Here is a 20,710-nt window from a genome sequence, read left to right as displayed (position 1 = left end):
AAGATTTCAAAGTTGTCCTTCCACCACTGAAAGAAGAATCTGTTAGGAATGTTTGATTTTGCAATTCACATTTTGCTTGTATCCCATAATGACTTTGCTAGGATTGAAATTTTGTTTTGCAGTGGTGTTTTTGTATCTCAGCAGAAAATAATGATAACAATGGTGCAATGGTGCAGTGGTATAGTTTGAATCATATCACTATGCATTATGGGGATAGGTACATTGTTAAACTGTGGCCTGGTATGGCCATACTGATGATGCCAGTAATGAAACTGTAAGTGTAAGTGTAAGTGTAAGTTAGTATTAGTCATTTCCTTAATTATAGTTCTCCAATGCAGCTATCCCTCTGGTAGACTTGCAGCTGTAGTATGCAGGGCTGGTTCTCGTCTGCCTGGCACTTATACCTTGGTTTATGAAGATGATGAAGAGAAGACGCTATTGGCCAGTTTCACTCCCACTGGACATGGATGCTGCTACCATCCCAATGGATTAACCAAGTAAGTACAGATTTACCTATTCTCTTCAAACTTTTTTTTTTTTTTTGGGGGGCATATTTGCAGGCATGAGAATTTTCTAGCCTTAGCCTAATTCAGGCTATTTTCTATGTTTACACATGTTCCAATTTACACCTGGATTCAACCAAATTTGTTTTGTCTGTATGATTTTAAACACTTCAAAGTGTTCATAGTTCTGGTCGCTGGGGTTCAAACAGGCATGGAAGCCTGCGTAATATGTATTCTGTTCGCTTCCATATGGCGATCAATAACCTGAATATAGCCATGTGTAATCTGCTTCAATTCACAAGCTCATACACATGTGGTTCTTTGATGTCAATTGCATACAGTAGAAACTGATCAATAATGAACCTTGGTCAAAAGACGAGCTTAATGAAGTGAAAAATTATGTACATGCAGATTCATCATTTATACATATTGCTTTGAAAATCATAAAAAGATCAACCCAAATAATTTTATTAGCGTTATTTCTAAACCAAATTTCAAAACCACAAAGTGTTTTACCTGACTTTTGACCCAGAATGTATTAATTTGATGAGAAATTGTGATGAAAATAATATTTTGCAAGTCAGATTCAGAAAGAGAGAATCTCATTACACACATTAATTACATCACAATCCAAACATAGATAGTCAAGTTCATGGAGAATGTTACAAACTGTAGTATTTTTTGCTACTACGTTTTTCTGTAGGGAATAATGTTTTATCGTTAAAATTGGACATGAAAAACTATCAAAAATACAACAAAAACGTATGCATGCATAATACAAATTATGAGAATTATACAGAAGTGACCTATGACACTTATAAAGGCTGTATCTTGAGAAAGCAAATGGTCTGGTGCTAGAATCTTGGCAAGGAAATGCAGGTGAAATAAAGAAATATGTATCTGATTGATTTTGTGTGACTTTTGAGCGTTAAATGTGTCAAAATTTAAAAATGAACAAAATGCGAGTAACTATGATGTCATCAACATGACAGTAATATTCATGATAAATAATTATTGCTCCCTAAAGAAAAAAATGGTTAACAAATGGTTTGAACACATCGCACGACCTTTTAGTAACTGTGTCTAGAAATTTGTGCAAGTTACTTGTCAAATTTGCCGGAAACAAGCTTTTTCTATGGTTACTGACCATTACTGGGATATTCCTTACCTCAAGTTTACTGCCCTCTGTTGATGACATGGCTTCGAACTCTTATCAAGGTGATCTAAGAAGTGCAGGGCCGTGCTGTACATGTATGTATATTCCAGGTATATACACATATACTACAGTCACTTAAGAAAATATTTGAACACCCATCTTTATTACCTATCTGTAGCCCTAAATCCTAATCCAATCATAACCAATAGACCTACCTGTCAACAATCTTATTTCATTACTATGTGTTTTCCCAGATTCTTATCCACAGAGAAAGAAGGCATCTTGTTTGACACCGATGGGGCAGAGACCAAGAAGTGGGATTGGATGTTACCACACCTGAAATTACCCAATCCAGTGATAGTGAGCATCAACGACCATTTCACGTTGCGATGTCACAATCGTAACCAGATGACCATAGTGTTTTCCTGTCACAAAGAGACTGCTAAGCTCCATGTAGGACAAGTCCTGACGGCTGTTGTGCCTGTAACGCAAGAGGAATTGGTATGTCAAGTTATTAACCCTAACCTCACCGCTACAAAATACTACTGCTTGGGTGCTTCCTCATCAGTGAGGTGGGGGATGGGTGGGGAACACATAGGGCATCTCCAGGATACCATTTGTATTATAGCAATCATCAATGGCTCAAGTGGCGCACCGACTGGGAAGGGGAAAATTTGCATCAACCTTTTCCTGACAAGTACATCTAACAGGAAATTATAACACAAGAGTGATAAAAATGGGAATATATTTTATGAAACTCTGGCTAGTGCTAGCAAACTGACTTTTGTCTGTCAATTTGGTAGCTTTGTTTAAAGTTATAATATTGGATATTGGATAAAAAAAATGGAAAAGATTGACCAAAATCACCATGAGAGTTGTAATTAATATAATTATGATATTTGCATTTATGCCAAATAACAGTTCACTATAATAATTCATATCTAACACTTAGAGTACGTTACAGGTTTGCAGAGCACAAGTAGTGACCAAATCAAAACAGCTTTGCACTTTCAAATATCTGTATAGAGGCCCTGCATGCTTTTTATCGATTTGTTCCAAACAAAGGATTTGATCCTTTGTACTTCACCGTAATCATGGCGCAGTGCAGTCCATTCAATCAAATGTTGTCATCAACCTATTTGATCATAGTGCATTTGTTATGTGTGTGAGATGAACTGTCACGGTAGATTGCAATCATGCTTTTGTTGAATGCATTTGAGTACTTCGCCATATTTACGGGATGATACGTCATATGCACAACCTCTATTGGGCAATTCCATTTGAAATCCATACTCCCCTGTGGAAGATTTTGGAAATATCTTCCACAGGGGGAGTATTAATTTCAACTGGAATTAGCACATTAAGCAGTTGTATTTGAATTTCAAACACCCTCTAAGAGTCCATTTGAAATCCATGGACTTCAACTGGAATAGCCCATTGCCACCCTTTATAGTCAGATATAACAAAAGGATACAAGTGCAGGCGGTTTAGGGACCGTTCACAAACACTTGTAAGGGGGGGCCTGATGCAAACAAATTTCATCGCGAACATTTTTCGGGCCCCCCCCTTTACAGACCTCAAAATTTCAGGGCCCCCCTTTTTGACATGAAAATTATGGGCCAACCCCATAGAAAAGCATATAAACTTAATTTTTCCAGGAAAAGGTCATTTTTTCAGGGCCCCCCTTAAGAGGGTAAAAAATTTTCAGGGCCCCCCTTTTTGCATCAGGCCCCCCTAACAAGTGTTTGTGAACGGTCCCTTATGTAGTTGGGTGCTATTCGGCAATGTGTGATGATCACAAAAATATGATATATTCTGCTTGTACCTTCTAATTAATACCTCATTTGACTTTGTTAAACCTGTTACAGGGGTATTTAGTAACAGAAGAAGAATTTCAATCGAAATCTGCAGAGGAATGTATAGAGCCCCCACCAGCACCAATAATACCAAAGAAAAAAGATAAGAAACCAAAGAATAAATTAGCCAAACCACCACCACCACCACCACCCAAGCCTGTCTTTCAAATCGGTGAAATTGCCAAAAGTCTTGAAATGGAGGGGCCTACAGAATATAACATTCCAGCTGAGAAAGAACTGTTGAGACTTCAAAGAAGAGCTAAGTATGTACTATTGTTTTCTTGTTTTTTTAAATTTTTTAAATTTTTGCTACTTTGGGAATTCCCAGAAATGAGGTGTTTGTAGATTAACTCTGTAATGATAGGTTGTAGATAGCACAAATACATTTTCGAAATCCTTGTGATCAGACAAATAATTTGATGTCTACAAGATTGGAGCATTTTCAATGTTTTACCCCTGTGTGTGCCCTTTGTGACCTCTAGCAGTCACTAGGGGTCAAATCCAAAATGCCTCATCGTAAAAAAAACTTCGGACCATTGTACTTCATCTGTGGAAACTCTAATACTTTTATCACAAAGTACACAATTGTAGCAAATTTGGGAGCTTATAGCAGCTAAACTAATATCTGATCGGATACGTAAAATTTGAATTTGGCTCCAAAATTTGAAATTTTTTGAGAATATAGTTTGGCTCCTTATGTTTTTCCTTACAGCTAACGATGAATGCGTATCAAACACCTGTCCAAATGGCGCAATCTGTGAGGATGGAGTAGAAAAAGACCTGAATGTTGGCATTAAAAACCTCATTGTTACTGTTGCTTATTTTTGGCCAATCAGATAGTTTGCCGATGATGCATTTATTGGGCCCATTCAATTATTGTTTAAGCCAAACAATGTAAAGAACAGCCTTACAGGTGTACATAGTGCTGAAGAAGTCGAATATTTATCCTTTATATATATTATAACCAAATATTTGGTGAGAATAGTGTTCATTCTTAACTTACATTTTGTATATGTATTTAAAAAAGTATTAATTGTTTTTTCGTTTCTCTATGTGATCAGAAACTCCATTGAAAACTGGATGGATCATTACCGCATAGCTGTGGGTATCAGATCATCTCATCTGAACAGGATTAAGTCCTCTGTACCGCATCATCGCAAACGTGGTATCCATTCGGCCAAACCTACTATGGATAGTCCTGGTGTGAATGAACTTGAAACTGATGAAGAAGATGACTTTACCTTTCCAAGGTACAAAACATTTGTTATGGGTTGGTACAATTTGTGACCCTACTTTTCATACCCGACTTTTCATACCCCACCTGACCCGACTTATTTTTAAAGTTTTGTTAGATATTTGCAGTTTATTCTGTTGGTAATCAAATATTAAGCAAATACCATACACATTTCCTTAATATTATTGATAAAGAACAGCGATTTCAAGCATTTTCTCATCTCAAATTTCAAAGCCTCGTTCAGCCATATTTAGATACAAAATTGTGATTAGTATTGATGAGTTTTGAGCCCTGTGCAATTCTAATCACCTGGACTAAGGGATTGTTCAGAAATACTATGGGGGGGGCAAAATGGAGGGGTCAAAAAGTTTTGTCTTCAAAAGGGGAGTCAAAAAGTTTTTGCTCCTGATAGGGGTGGGGTCAAAAAGTTTTAACAAGAAAATACCAAAAGAACAAGAACATACAACATTTCTTTTTGGAAGCTCAAGACTTTACATTTATCCAGTCTCTATAAGAAAAGATTATATGTTTATATTCCACTGATAATACCGGGTCAAAATGATGCAACCGACATTTTTTTCGTCTTTGCCCCGAAATTTATATTTTTCCACTGACCAAGAAAAATTACGCCCCTGATAAACAAGTCTAAAGCACTAAAAATCTTGAGTATGTGCCCAGATGTTTCTCTCAATTTCCCTTTCTTGTGTTATTTTTATTTAATTATTGGTTCTAAGAATGAAACATGAAAATATTAGAATGCAAACAATGAAATTAAACTTCATACAAGTCACCCTATAAAACTTGCATGTTGCAGTGTAGGAAATAGGCCTAAAGGCCTATAAATTAAAAAAATGTACAACCATTAAACTTAGTGCATACTTGTTATAATGTAAATTGGGATTGGGATCGTTACTGCACAAATCATAAGTTGTTTTTTAAATTCTTAGAAAGGGTTGATCTAAAAGGTTTTGTATGTCCAAAGATGGGGGGTCAAAAAAGTTTCAGGTTCTCTGGAAAACTGTGCACGGACGTAAAGCCCGTGCGTTGATACTCAAACTGTTGAGGTAAGCACGTATATGGAAGGAAGAGGGAGGGTCAAAACTTTTTGACTCCAATTTCCAAGTGCCCAGCCCCCCCCCCCCAATGTTCTGAACACTCCCTAAACCTGGTTATAAAGTTTGCTCAAGCCAATCAATAAGTGTTTGCTTATATCACAATGCATTGACCAATTAAGCCTTGATATGCTAACTTGATTGAACTTGCTTGGAGCAACTGAGCGGTACACTGAAGTCAATACTCAATTAATCTCAAATGTTGGTAGCAGTGAAAGGGCTGAATAACATGCAATGACAATATTGACGTTTATAATGTCACCATGCGTAGATGTTAATGTGACAGACAGATATACTTACTCATGAAAATTTAACTTATGAACGACTGGTTTGGAGATTATGGCTGCGCACGAGGAAGGGCGATGTTTATAAATAATAATTTCTAAATCATAATTTTTCACCAATTACACTGATTTAGCCTTTTCAATTCGGTAGACTTCATTTACACTTTATTTAGTATTCATTGAAATATCTAAAATGATTTATCATAACGATAAAAAGTTGGGTCAAGTGGGGTATGAAAAGTCGGGTATGAGAAGTAGGGTCACAAATTGTACCAACCCATTTGTTATTTCCGATATTTTTATGAGAAAGAATTTGATGTACATTACGTTTCACTACCTGAAGAGAATTGATCAAAAATTTAATTCCCTCCTGAGGTTAGTATCTGTCAGTGAATTGACCACATCACCAGCCAGTCATTATAGCTAAAGACAGTATATGACACACATGGTTCAATGAGTTACATAAAAATGACCATGTGTGAGTTTTGCCTGAGGCAATTGTGGTTAAATGTTGATCCTTCACGATAAGAGATATTACCATCGATTTGGTTGAAAAAGGAGGTGAGACATGATCAATACTTTTCAGGCAGTAAAATGTAATGAGTTGCAAGGAGTTCCATGAGATATTGTATGTATTCATTTTTACAGTTATGTGTGACTCCACCAGGAACATCATGCAGTATTTTCATATTCAGAGTCAAATTTAGATGGTTGTAAAACCACGGGATCTGTGCATGCACACACACAAACTCCCCCCCCCACATAGATGCATAGATTTGCATGTTGATATTTGTAGCATAGTATTTTCCCAAATAAGATTTGTGTGATTCAATATAAGTTAAGTTCATATTTTCCATCTGATCCCACAGAGCAACAGTAAACACTAGATCTCCATCAGCGCCCCCAGTGTCGTATGAGCAAAGACGTCGTATGAGTACCATGTCGGCTATGTCAAGACAATCCAGACAAAGGACTTACTCCACAAATAGTCGACTCAAGTCTGCTGCATCAACTGCAGGGGGAGAGAAGAAGGCTCATTTTGATCCCGATGTATCTTTGTCTAAACCATGGAATGCTCAAACTAGGCCATCTACAGCTATGTCTAATATAAGTGGGTGAGTATGGCTTCGAGTTGGTAGTTGAAAGGGAATACATTTTTTCATTAAAATGATATGATAGCACTAGTCTTGGATACCCTGTTAGGCAAAATGTTGATATATTTTATTGCCTCATGGTCTTGATTCCCTGTGGGGAGCTTGGAGAGGGGATGACATCTTTACAAAAGGCACATACTTATTGTTTCAAACAATCCTATTCCATCCAGAATCCCAATTGTCTGCAGATATAGTCACATTCCACACTATTTGAAAAGCTGCCTTTTGTTTAAATATGTAATAGAACCCTAAATGTGACCCGCTCTGACAAAAACAGGAACAAGTTGCATTTTTGACCTTTCATGATTTGAATAAAATGTAAGCACTAGACAATAAGCTTTCAAAATTATGTAAATAGCATCAATACTTTTCCAGATATGGATAATTTTGTAAATGATACCTGGATATTTTTACCAAATTGCTATTCTGAGTAATGGGCCAGTTAGTTTCCTGCCTGACACAATCTCTGTAGTTCAACTGTTTATTTATTGATTAAAGAAACCTCTTTTTAATAAGTACTGTCAAGGATTTGAAAGTCCACTTAGTCCCACAGTCAAATACCATGAAATTAAGAATTCAAAAAATAAATTTAAAAACATGTCTGGCTACTTACTTGTTCCGGGTTTTGTTGGAGCTGGTCACATATGTTCAGTGTTTTTATTTTCTAGTTTAAGGAAGAACATTTTTGATATTAAAGTATTCTTATCCTACACAGGCCAGTGGTGTCTATACAGTGTCCAACACCACACACTGCATGGACTGCTTCGCCAACTCGAACAGCATCAGCATCACCTGCACCCACACCAAACCTGACTAGGAGAAAGACATCACCACTGATTGGCTGCCCAGTGTATCCTTTGCATACTAAAGTACAACTAAGAACTTAAAATGTGCATTGATATAATTGGACACATGGTTCATCAAGGATTGAGGCTTGATGCCGAATGAATGAATCAGTGTTATAAATATAAGAGTGAACTCATTAATTTAACATTTTGGACAGGATGTTTGCTCAACGGACAAACAAAATGAATGTCTGAGACAGGTGCTATTAAATCATATATTGGGCTATTCGATTTAAAATCCACACTACCCCTGCGGAAGATTTTGGAAATATCTTCCACAGGTGGAATATGAATTTCAAATGGAATGAACACATTCAGAAGCTCCATTTGAATTTCATACACCCTCTGAGAAAGATTCAACCTGAATCTTCCACAGAGGGAGGGTGAGTTTTAAATAGAGTTAGTTAATGTGCTAATTCCATTTGAGATTCATACCCCCTGTGGAAGATATTTCCAAAATCTTCCACAGGTGTAATGTGGATTTTAAATGGAGCTTTTAGATCATTTAGCACTTTTAAGCTGAACCCCCTTCAACCCTACTGACCATACTTACCATATCTCTGATTGGCTCAGTATGTTATATAGGACTCTTTACAACCAATGGAAATAGTTCTTAGATGCCAATAACTTGACTGCTAGTGCCCATGTGGTTAAATGGTTTGTTTGTGTAGATATTACCTTTCCTTGACCTGCCAAAACAGAGCACTAAGAGCAGAAATGCTTGGTGACAGCATGGCAACTTGTCGCTGCAGCAGGCATAAAGTGCCCTCTATTGGTGACTTGGAGCTAGAGAGATACCTGAAGGAATGCGTGCCACGAACACAACTCATTGTAATAGCAGTAGTGTCAGCATTGTTTCCGGAAGCTTTACCATGCCATGACATGTTTTCAAAGTTTTATGATAGGCAACAGAGAAACAGGGCCAAGCCTTGTTATCAGGTATGACAGCATTCCCTGGACCAAAACAAGTATATTTAAAGCACTGTGCTTTAAATATGCTTTCTAAACAACATTCCAATGTGTGACATTTGGAACGACGATAAAGTACCTTTAAAGTACAAATAAAGCACAATGACCAGAAAAGTACATTTAAAAGCATTCTGAAAAAAGCACATTTAAAGTACTGTACTTTAATTGTACTTTATACCAAACAAGTATATTTAAAGCACAGTACTTTAAATATGCTTTCTAAACAACATTCCAATGTGTGACATTTGGAACGACGATAAAGTACCTTTAAAGTACAAATAAAGCACAATGACCAGAAAAGTACATTTAAAGCATACGGTACTGAAAAAAGCACATTTAAAGTTCTGTACTTTAATTGTACTTTATACCAAACAAGCATATTTAAAGTACTGTGCTTTAATTATACTTTACACCAAAACAAGTATATTTAAAGCACTGTGCTTTAAATATGCTTTCTAAACAACATTCAATGTGTGACATTTGAACGACGATAAAGTACCTTTAAAGTACAAATAAAGCACAATGACCAGAAAAGTACATTTAAAAGCATTCTGAAAAAAGCACATTTAAAGTACTGTACTTTAATTGTACTTTATACCAAACAAGCATATTTAAAGTACTGTGTTTTAAATATGCTTTCTAAACAACATTCCAAAGTGCGACATTTGGAACGACGATAAAGTACCTTTAAAGTACAAATAAAGCACAATGACCAGAAAAGTACATTTAAAGCATACGGTACTGAAAAAAGCACATTTAAAGTTCTGTACTTTAATTGTACTTTATACCAAACAAGCATATTTAAAGTACTGTGCTTTAATTATACTTTACACCAAAACAAGTATATTTAAAGCACTGTGCTTTAAATATGCTTTCTAAACAACATTCCAAAGTGCGACATTTGGAACGACGATAAAGTACCTTTAAAGTACAAATAAAGCACAATGACCAGAAAAGTACATTTAAAGCATACTGAAAAAGCACATTTAAAGTACTGTACTTTAATTGTACTTTATACCAAACAAGCATATTTAAAGTACTGTGTTTTAAATATGCTTTCTAAACAACATTCCCAAGTGCGACATTTGGAACGACGATAAAGTACCTTTAAAGTACAAATAAAGCACAATGACCAGAAAAGTACATTTAAAGCATACGGTACTGAAAAAAGCACATTTAAAGTTCTGTACTTTAATTGTACTTTATACCAAACAAGCATATTTAAAGTACTGTGCTTTAATTATACTTTACACCAAAACAAGTATATTTAAAGCACTGTGCTTTAAATATGCTTTCTAAACAACATTCCAAAGTGCGACATTTGGAACGACGATAAAGTACCTTTAAAGTACAAATAAAGCACAATGACCAGAAAAGTACATTTAAAGCATACTGAAAAAAGCACATTTAAAGTACTGTACTTTAATTGTACTTTATACCAAACAAGCATATTTAAAGCACAGTACTTTAAATATGCTTTCTAAACAACATTCCAATGTGTGACATTTGGAACAACGATAAAGTACCTTTAAAGTACAAATAAAGCACAATGACCAGAAAAGTACATTTAAAGCATACGGTACTGAAAAAAGCACATTTAAAGTTCTGTACTTTAATTGTACTTTATACCAAACAAGCATATTTAAAGTACTGTGCTTTAATTATACTTTACACCAAAACAAGTATATTTAAAGCACTGTGCTTTAAATATGCTTTCTAAACAACATTCCAATGTGTGACATTTGGAACGACGATAAAGTACCTTTAAAGTACAAATAAAGCACAATGACCAGAAAAGTACATTTAAAAGCATTCTGAAAAAAGCACATTTAAAGTACTGTACTTTAATTGTACTTTATACCAAACAAGCATATTTAAAGTACTGTGTTTTAAATATGCTTTCTAAACAACATTCAAAGTGCGACATTTGGAACGCACGATAAAGTACCTTTAAAGTACAAATAAAGCACAATGACCAGAAAAGTACATTTAAAGCATACGGTACTGAAAAAGCACATTTAAAGTTCTGTACTTTAATTGTACTTTATACCAAACAAGCATATTTAAAGTACTGTGCTTTAATTATACTTTACACCAAAACAAGTATATTTAAAGCACTGTGCTTTAAATATGCTTTCTAAACAACATTCCAAAGTGCGACATTTGGAACGACGATAAAGTACCTTTAAAGTACAAATAAAGCACAATGACCAGAAAAGTACATTTAAAGCATACTGAAAAAGCACATTTAAAGTACTGTACTTTAATTGTACTTTATACCAAACAAGCATATTTAAAGTACTGTGCTTTAAATATGCTTTTCTAAACAACATTCCAAAGTGCGACATTTGGAACGCACGATAAAGTACCTTTAAAGTACAAATAAAGCACAATCACTAGAAAAGTACATTTAAAGCATACTGAAAAAAAAGCATTTTTAAAGTACTGTGCTTCGAGGTTCCATACCATATACCAGTAAGCTTATAATTATAAGCTTACCACATATGGAGCTTATCAAAGTATTGGTAACACAAGTATGTTCACATGCAAGCATACATTACCAGTAACCATCTCCTGTAATCAAGCCTGTATTTGTAAGTCCATTAAGTCCTTCATTTTATATAAATATGAACAGTTTTATACATCCATTGCAATATGCAACCTTAGCACAAGATGGTCGTTGGTATTTTTCAAATCTAGAAGGATAGTCATGTGACTTGTATATGTAAACATCACATGACCATGATGGCCACATTAAAGTACATTTAAAGTACACTGAAAAGCACATTTTAAGTACTCTTACATTGCTGACAATACCGGGAAAACCAATCCAGGTAAAGTATACATAAAGTACTGATAAAGTATATTTAAAGTACACACTGATGTTCAAAATTTGGTTAAGTCCAAAATAAGCACAATTAAAGTATACTCACTGACACTGGGAAAAAACTAAGTCCAAATAAAGTATAGTTAAAGCACAAAAAATTTCCCATATTTATCAAAATATTCATAAAGTATAATTAAAGTCATATAAAGCACATTTAAAGTACCTTTAAAGTACACAGTTTTTCCAGGGTATGAAAAATAAGCACATTTAAAGTACACTTTATATGTACTAATTAACAGAAAGTACAGTTAAAGTACCCATAAAGTACAGTTAAAGTGCCCATAAAGTACAGATAAAGTACATTTCTAATGTGCTTTATTTGGTCCAGGGTTTTGAATTTTGTTTTTAAGATTTGAATTAAGATGCTTTATGGTTTTGTGTAATTTTTGTACAATTACCGAATAGGGTGCAACTTGCCAGACTTGAGTCCAATCCTCGTTTATGGAGTTTAGGGTTATGATTTAGGGTTGGGGTAGGGTAGTCTTGTAATAAGACTAGAGGAATAATTTTATTTACAGCACCTGTTATACCAATTGAAATCCAAGTTGATCAAATTCTGCTTGTGGTTTATTCGAACTATCTGTACTTTCTTCAGCTCATAATAGGCGAGATGCATACATTTGGTGATTGATGTAGAATGTCTTACACACAGGTGGCGCAGCACCTACACAAAGTGCTCTTTGAGTATAATTTGCGTAACCGATGAGCGCTTTTGTGAATTTATGCAAGTGTAAGTTCGGATATCATTGATACATGCTGTTTTTGTTTTTTTTCAATTTTAGAGCCGGACTGACCCATATCGTCTACTCGTCTATGATGTAGTTAGTGCTGTACATCTCTCAGGCCATAAGCAACCGAAGTTGTTACAGAGGCACAATGCAGTACCAGGCATGTTCATGGTAAGATTTTATATTCTCCAAATGAAATTCAATGCTACCTTGAAGATTACATGTTAATTGCATCCCAATTTAACACACTTACAGACAAAAAAGTGTTTATGAAATTTACAGCCATATGTGAAAGTTTGTGACGTGGCTTGTGTGCCACACAGTGTCATCGCCCCGATATCTTCATGGCAGAAAATGCCATGGTAGGTATGAATCCACAGCCACGTATGGCCATTGTGTTCCCACCTGTTTAATAGTGTTTAAATGCATAGTAGGCTGAAGGATATCCGACTAAGGCTAATGACATTAGCCTGTGACTGACCTCTGTACGGTCAGCGAGCATACATTCGCCATTGTCATCTGTTTATAGCTGCCTCTACGATAGTCTCCTACACAGCCAGTTTGTGTCAGTCGGTCTGAGACTCGTCGATCCTGTATGTTAGTGATAGCTACATACAGTCTGGCCCGAGACTACCTCCACGAGGGTCTACGCTGCGCTATTTAAAATCTTGAATTTTGGTCACTTTTTTTTTTCAAGACGCAAGCTACTCTCTCAAAGCGCAAACTAATGACTATCATATCTGTTCAAAATATATATTCAAGTGCAAGGAACCACATCTGGTTTCTTTATACGAAATCATTTACGGGAGATATTCATCATTTTCCACCCCGGTATCCAAAGATTTATCGTCTGAATATCAATCGTGCACAGCACATTTACGTGTATCGATCCCATGTATTCATTTCAGTGTCTCTGGTTGTATAATGTAATTATTAACCGGGCGATGTCGGTGTGTGCCAAACTACATGTTTATCATTAAACAATTTCATCTGGAATGTTAGTTTATTATTCTTTTTGTACAATTTCAAAATAAAAGTTGATTCTTTTACTTACATTGTAGTGATGTTTCACCACTACACTACTAAGTGGCTAAGATATCGTTGAGTGTGTAGTCCCCTGGTCCTTGTTTTGACCAATGCATCACACCCTTTATGGCAGTTTCAGTTTAGTCAGATGTGATGGGTTGCCAGTCTAAAGTAGCCACTAGTGTAGTGGTGAAACATCACTGAAATGCAAGTAAATAAAAATCAACTTTTGTACAAATAGAACAAAAAACTTCAGTTGCATGTTATCAACTGAACGAGCGACTGCCACACCAAATCAATGATGGATTATAATCCATACTTTAGTTCTTGGTACATGTAAAGCCCTAATTCACCTATTTTGCTCCATATCTAAAGATGTGGTTATACAAGCATGGATTGTATGTCTGTCCTCAATTTGAGAGGATATTGGTTGGATCTCGGACCCACAAAACATCTTATGCGCTTCGATCTGACGCTGCTGTCACATTTGAAGTGCCTCGTTCCAAGAAACAAGCTGGCGATCGCGCCTTTTCAACAGTGGGGCCGCGCCTTTGGAACGAGTTGCCCACCATTGTCCGAGGTCAAGAAAATATTACCATGTTCAAGAATCTCCTTAAAACTCACCTCTTTCCCACTCATTAGCTCTTTTTCCTTTCTTGTCTTTCTCTCTTTTAGCGCTTTGCCTACTTTTGTAAAAGGCGCTTTATAAATCACATTGTTTTTGTTTATGTTTATGGAGCTGGACTGTACCCACAGAATTAGAGAAGGAGAACCCGGACTCCCTATACCACTACATTCAATAGCGCCATCAGCTATGGGGAGAAAATTAGGGGTATTTGGGTCCTTGCTGACGGTGTGCTGAGACGAACGAAAACAATTTTGAGTCTCATCTGAAGCATCTTGGTATCGCATGCAGGTCACATCAAGTGCGTCTCTCAAATGCCCCCATCATCCATGTTGCGCTTGCATTTCCGAAGGAAAATGAATATCCCCAATTTTTGCTCCATGCCTGTATCAAGATGGCGGTCGAGTCCTGGTTCTCCTTCTCTAATTCTGTGACTGTATCTTTACCTTATTGCCTGCTGACATATGTATATCCACCAATGTCCCCTGCCTGTTATGACCAGTAATATTAGAAGTGGATTTGGTAACTCTTTTAGATATTACTTGATTTATAACTCTCTTGACTTCTGCAGATATATGCTGGTGGTAAGCTTGTGTTTTGTGATAACATATTCAATGGGTATGGTAATGCTAAGAGAGACTTCCAGAAGCAGCTACTACAGTCCAGGCAGGATGCAAGTCTAGGAAACTTTCTGCCAGCAGACTTCAAATTCAAGTAAGGTTCTTTAACCATTAGGTGTTTGTCAACATTAGTTAGTGAAATCATCTATGATTAAACATGATTGCTGTAATAATAAAGTGAATTTGCACTTTTGAGCAGTATCAAATCCCCCAAAGAAAAATAATATTGATGGCTCTGCACAAAAAAAGATATGTGACAAAAAGATATATGTGATGCGATTAGGCAATATCAGTCGGAACTCGGAAATATTAAATTGTCAGTTTCTTATCGGATAGAAAACAGCATTTACAAAGCTGTATTTTTGCAGAAAACCCATTGAAATTGAACAACTAATTCCAAAAATATGAGCAATTACAGAGTTTCCGAAACAATAGAAAACAAAAGGACAAATTTCCTTTGTTTCGCTATATCTCAAAATCAATATTTCCGAGTTCCGACTGATTTTGCTTGATCGCATCACATATGTGTGTTAGTTGTTAATTACCTAATGAATGATTGCATGTAGATAGTTTGAGGCTCAGGGGCACAAAGACATATATTCATTAGCTGATGTATGTGTGATTGCATCTATATAGCCAAAGGCTCAGTGGCACAAAGACGTATGTCCATAAGATGCCACATGGATGATTGTATCTAGCCGGCCTAAGTATGAGGAGCACAAAGACCTATGTCCATAAGCTCCCATTTGGATGGTTGCATTTGATAGGCCAATTTGATAGGCTAAGCCATCAATATGTAAATAGATATTTTGTGAAGGATTTGGTAAAGAAAATGGGAGCTATGAATCTGCTGCAAACATTAAACTAAATTTCTCTTCTTTTTCATCCATGCCCAGTCCAAGCCGTGGTCGCCGAGGTCTGCGCTCAGCATGGGGTGGTGAAATAGGAGGAATGAGTGTAGATAGACAAACCTTATCTGGTCTGCCAAGTCTATTTTCCATTCATGGTGTTACTCATGGTGCTACAGTCAACAATGGGAGGAGATCTCAGAGTCCTGGCAGAGCTATAAGCCCTGAGACAAGGGCGAGTGTTAGCCCGGATCCATATCATCAACAGCTCAATAGGAAACATGGTGCTGGAGATAGAAGGTAAGAAATGTGGCATTTGATTTGTATCTCATGACAGCGGTTTTGGCCGAGTGACATCAATGTATTGGGCAGGTTTTTCACCTGCATATCTTTCCAGCATCTTTAAAGGTTGGTCTTAACCCTGGAATTATGGAAAGTGTTGGGCCTCATAACTGCTAAATCCTTGGTCTACAGTATGTAAAAGTATACATATTTAGAATGGCAAAGACTTGATGAGTCCATCTGTGAAGTCTAATCTGGGCAAAATGCTCAGTTTTGGAGAGGAAAAAAGTTTACCTCAGGCCAAATTTAACCTCACAGATGGATTTGTCAAGCCTTTGCCATTCTAAATATATATACTTTTATTACTTCAGACCAACAATTTAGCAGTTATGAGGCTCAAAAGTTTCCATAATTCCAAGGTTAAGGCCACCCTTAAATGTGCATGCATGTGTGCAATGGTTTGAGTGGGTACTCACTATTGAAAGCTGACCCCAATTGAACTCACATCAACATCACTGGCTGCACTTATAACATTTTTACTCTTGGCGAGTCTGTGACATCAACACATTGAGGCATCTCTTTCATGCGTGCATCTCTACGTGGCATCTGTGTATGGGACTGGGTCAGTGTAGTTAGTCCGAATCTGTATCATCAACAGCTCAATTGGTTGTTTTGCACAGGAAGAAAGAGATGCCCCCCATGGCTTTATGTAGTATACCAGTCATAATTTGTGTGGACCATTCTGGCAGCCCTTCTTTAAACTTTGATTGAACTTTCAAAGTTCAAGGAAAGCAAATAAGACGGGTATACTACACAATGCCATAGGGGGGTGTCTCATTCTTCTGGTGCAAAACTACCACATTGATATGACTACTCATCCTAGCCAAAGCACTTTTGTTTATAGGATGTCATCAAACTTTTGGTTTGTTCCCTAACATAAGTATAGAAAGTTTATATTTTGAGATATGTTCTTATGTTACTTATATTAAAGTCTTCTTCTTCCTTTCCCTTTCATCTTCTTTCTTCACCTCCTCACATTCCATTATACAGTGTCACTTCAATGTCTTGATTAATGCAATGTTTTCAGCTTGGATCTAAGGTGAATGAGGGCAGGTAACGATGTGTCCAGTGATAATAAAATCAATGTTGTTGATCTTGTTGTAAACTCATTGTTTGAACCCCTAATGGCCCCAACTTGTTTATCATGCACATACAGAGACTTTCAAATAGTACCCTACAGATAATTTTTTATTACTTCCATGGTCTGAGCTGTCCATCAAGCGTACACGAGCGTAAAGGCAGAAAAGATAATCAATCACACTGATTGGCTGATCAACATTCTTGACAACAAGATGGTTGACCCATTGGTTGTCACCCCGGTGCATAGTAGGCAACCTTGTCACTACTACACAATCGCTGATCACCAGCGCGTACCAGGACCATGGAAGTAATAAAATATTTACAGTAAGCAAGTATTTTTTGTGTGTAAATTCACACCCTATGTGCTTGTTCAAACCACTAACTAGTAATTGTCATTTGAGCAATACACCTCTTGCTTCTCCCGTTTTTTTTTGATACCCTAAGCAAGTATTTACATAATAGTGATGGAAATTATACACCCTGTTTTGTATTTTTGCAATGTTGAACAAGTTGCTACCCTAAAAAAGATACTCCATGGCTTTAGTACTTGTTTTTCCTCCCCGGCCATGAAAAAGATCAATTTTCCATTCTTTTTGGACATGGTTGATATGCATGTTAAAGTACCTGCTTCGCTGGGTTTGAATCCACCCTTTTCCTCAGTATCTTTCTCTTGTTCCCTTCTTCCACTAAGATATTCAAGTCTAATTTTATTTTGTATATATTTTTGTGTATTTCTTTACAGGTATCGTGACACAGCTGCTCAGTTTCTGTCTCTGAGTCTTAACCACACCAATAATCTTGTAGCACTTGCCTTGTAGTGTGTGATGAAGTGAACACAGGCTATTAAAAGCATTGGATGCATCAGTGAAGACACTGAGGGTCAAGGGCTGAAGCCTTTCCAGCCTACAGATTCCTGAGCAAAAGGTATAGGGTACTTGTAGAAGATCGACAATGTTCCCCTACCCTGCCAAATGTGTTGGTAACATGGAAGTTTAAGTCCACCAAAAGGGTATTGCTTCCTTCATAAATGAGTGTAGTAAACATTCCTGTAGCAGGGTATGGGTGAGCAATCTATGACCTGGAATGGTTGTTTTCCAGTGTGAAAAAAATTTCTCATATATTTAAACTTCATAGAAGTTAAAAAATACCAGTGTGCTGTTATAAGTATAATATTGCCTGCATAAACATATAACTTTGTTACTTTCCTTCAGTTTGGCATGGTATTTGAAAGGTGCAAGGAGTGTTGTGGTGTATTTAGTTGAGAGAATATGTGACATGATCAAGTAAATGAGCTGTTTTATTCCCAAATTTATTTTGGGATATGACCAAAGAATTTCTTTTGTATGTTGTTTTTGCATCTTTGATGGTATTTCCAGCTTGTTGTTTTATGTAGACAGTTAAATCAGGGAAGTACCACTACCCAAGTGGAATGTGCTATTCCATTTGAAATCCATACACCCTATGGAAGACAATAATCATAATCTCCCTCAAAAGGGATCACTCATTCAGGTAAACCTATTTGAAGTTTGCTCTCCTTGTATGGGAGATTAAGGTCATGTCTGTTATAAATGGTGTATGGATTTTAACTGGAAGAGCCCATTGTCAACTGGAAACACAACTTATTTTACTTGACAAGATACCGTACTTATTTTGCTTGATCATATCACATTTATACAGTAAGGATTCTCCTAATGGTGCATGGACTCCCTTGATAGAACTTTAGGCACAAACTTCAAGTGCCCTCCTATAAATATCCCACCAGCAAATAAGGGCATGGACCCACAATTCTTGTTGGGAATTTCAGAGGGCGCTCTTTATTTGTGCATACATTTACCCTAAGGCAAAGGAGCCCATGTGCACCATTAGATGACTCTTTATGGTAATTCAGACCACCATAATACACAAATGTATATTTTGCAAGGTTTCATATTAAGGGGATAGTGCAACAAAGGGCTGTATACAAAAATGTTTTTGCAGATAGCCCTTTGTTGCTCTAAACACCAGAGACCCCCTACATTGCATACACAAACTCTATACAAGCTTTGCAGATAGCCCTTTGTTGCACTAAACAAAATGGCACTTTTGCTCAGAACGTGATTTTGAAATCCATGTAATTTAAATACAATTTCAATGCAGATGGCCCTTTGTGTCCAGAATATTCCCAGTGTTCTCAGGATTATTTTGGTACCAAAACCTAAATATCGCCATAAATGCAGATAGCCCTTTTTGCACAAATCCCTCAATATGTTGATGTAATATTAAAATATGAGAGCAGGGCTGTATCTAACCAGTAGCGAGTTGTGTCATAAATAACTCAAAAGTTACTTATGACTTATCCTTCACATTTAGGCAATTCATACACAATTTTTTTTTTTAATTACACTTTTGCTGGAATCACTGAATAGGCCTTTAACTTAGAATAGAATAACTAGCACAACTTAAACTGTGAATTTGATGCAGAATTTATTGAAACAAACCAAAGAAAGCTGTGCTGCCATAACTTACTTCGATTTGAAGTACTTATGCAATATATTGTTCCTATATGCAATGTTAATGTGATATGTTAATCCGTCGAAAAAATAGAATTTATAGAAAGCCGTCCTTTTATTTAAGACTGTTTACAAAGATTGTATTACTTCTTTATTACTGTTTATAGAGATTGCAATAGCTTTTGTGTACAAATTACTTTTTGAGGCATAGTGTGTGCTGTTTGTATCGTATAAAAGAATACTTGTAAAACCGAATTTCCACAAATAGGGATATTTTTTTGTTTTTGAATTGCTGTAATAGAAGTGGTCATCATCTAGTGTGTGGATTTCTTTGGACCATTCAACTAAACTTACAAATATGTACAGGGATATTCCAGTTGAAATCCATACACCCTTTATGGAAGACATAACCTTGATTTTTAAATGGGGTTCCCTTAATGGATGACTCCATTTGAAATCTATACCTCCTGTGTGGGAGATTAAGGTCATGTCTTCCATAGGGTTGTATGATTTTAACTGGAATAGCCCATTAATGGTTTCTTAAGAGAAATAAATACCAGATGATTATCAACCATCATCCTATGCATTGTGGGGTTTGTGGGCCCATACTGTGATATACCAAGACTAAAGTTTGTTCGGCTTATATAAGGTGGAAAAAATTAGACTCATAACACCGTGTATTGATATAGAATGATGTGACTGCTGTTGGTTGCAGTACTTCCACTAGTTGTGTGATGCGTAATGCGTGACTGGCGCATGCGTATGTGAATTTACGCAAGCGCTAGTTGGAACTTTTTTGACATGCACGCCATTGCACGCCGCACAGTAACAAAAGCCGAATAATTTTTGCCTTATATAAAAGCCGAACAAACTTTAGCACCTGGGATTGTGGTTGTGGGTTCAATAACCAATGTTTGATGTCAAGGGCACGGTGGCTCATTGGTTACGGCCT

General features: G+C 36.5%; 1 protein-coding gene across 1 annotated transcript in view; it reads left to right on the top strand.

Moving 5' to 3' along the window:
* The window catches only part of LOC140147143 (uncharacterized), a 37,225-nt gene extending 18,885 nt beyond the window's left edge, over window positions 1–18,340 (top strand). Inside the window, exons 7-17 of the mRNA XM_072168923.1 lie at window positions 339–497; window positions 1,914–2,160; window positions 3,528–3,778; window positions 4,577–4,765; window positions 7,015–7,260; window positions 8,015–8,149; window positions 8,846–9,083; window positions 12,783–12,899; window positions 14,951–15,093; window positions 15,896–16,147; window positions 18,012–18,340. Of these exons, the coding sequence (XP_072025024.1) occupies window positions 339–497; window positions 1,914–2,160; window positions 3,528–3,778; window positions 4,577–4,765; window positions 7,015–7,260; window positions 8,015–8,149; window positions 8,846–9,083; window positions 12,783–12,899; window positions 14,951–15,093; window positions 15,896–16,147; window positions 18,012–18,087 (2,053 nt within the window). The 3' untranslated portion in view covers window positions 18,088–18,340. The remainder of the gene's footprint in view (window positions 1–338; window positions 498–1,913; window positions 2,161–3,527; window positions 3,779–4,576; window positions 4,766–7,014; window positions 7,261–8,014; window positions 8,150–8,845; window positions 9,084–12,782; window positions 12,900–14,950; window positions 15,094–15,895; window positions 16,148–18,011) is intronic.
* Window positions 18,341–20,710: the final 2,370 nt, after the last annotated feature.

The sequence above is a fragment of the Amphiura filiformis genome, chromosome 3 (genome assembly GCF_039555335.1).
Source record: "Amphiura filiformis chromosome 3, Afil_fr2py, whole genome shotgun sequence".
NCBI classification, from domain to species: Eukaryota; Metazoa; Echinodermata; class Ophiuroidea; order Amphilepidida; family Amphiuridae; genus Amphiura; species Amphiura filiformis.
The sequence above is the reverse complement of the archived record's forward strand: the minus strand, read 5'-3'. Positions and strand labels throughout refer to the sequence as shown.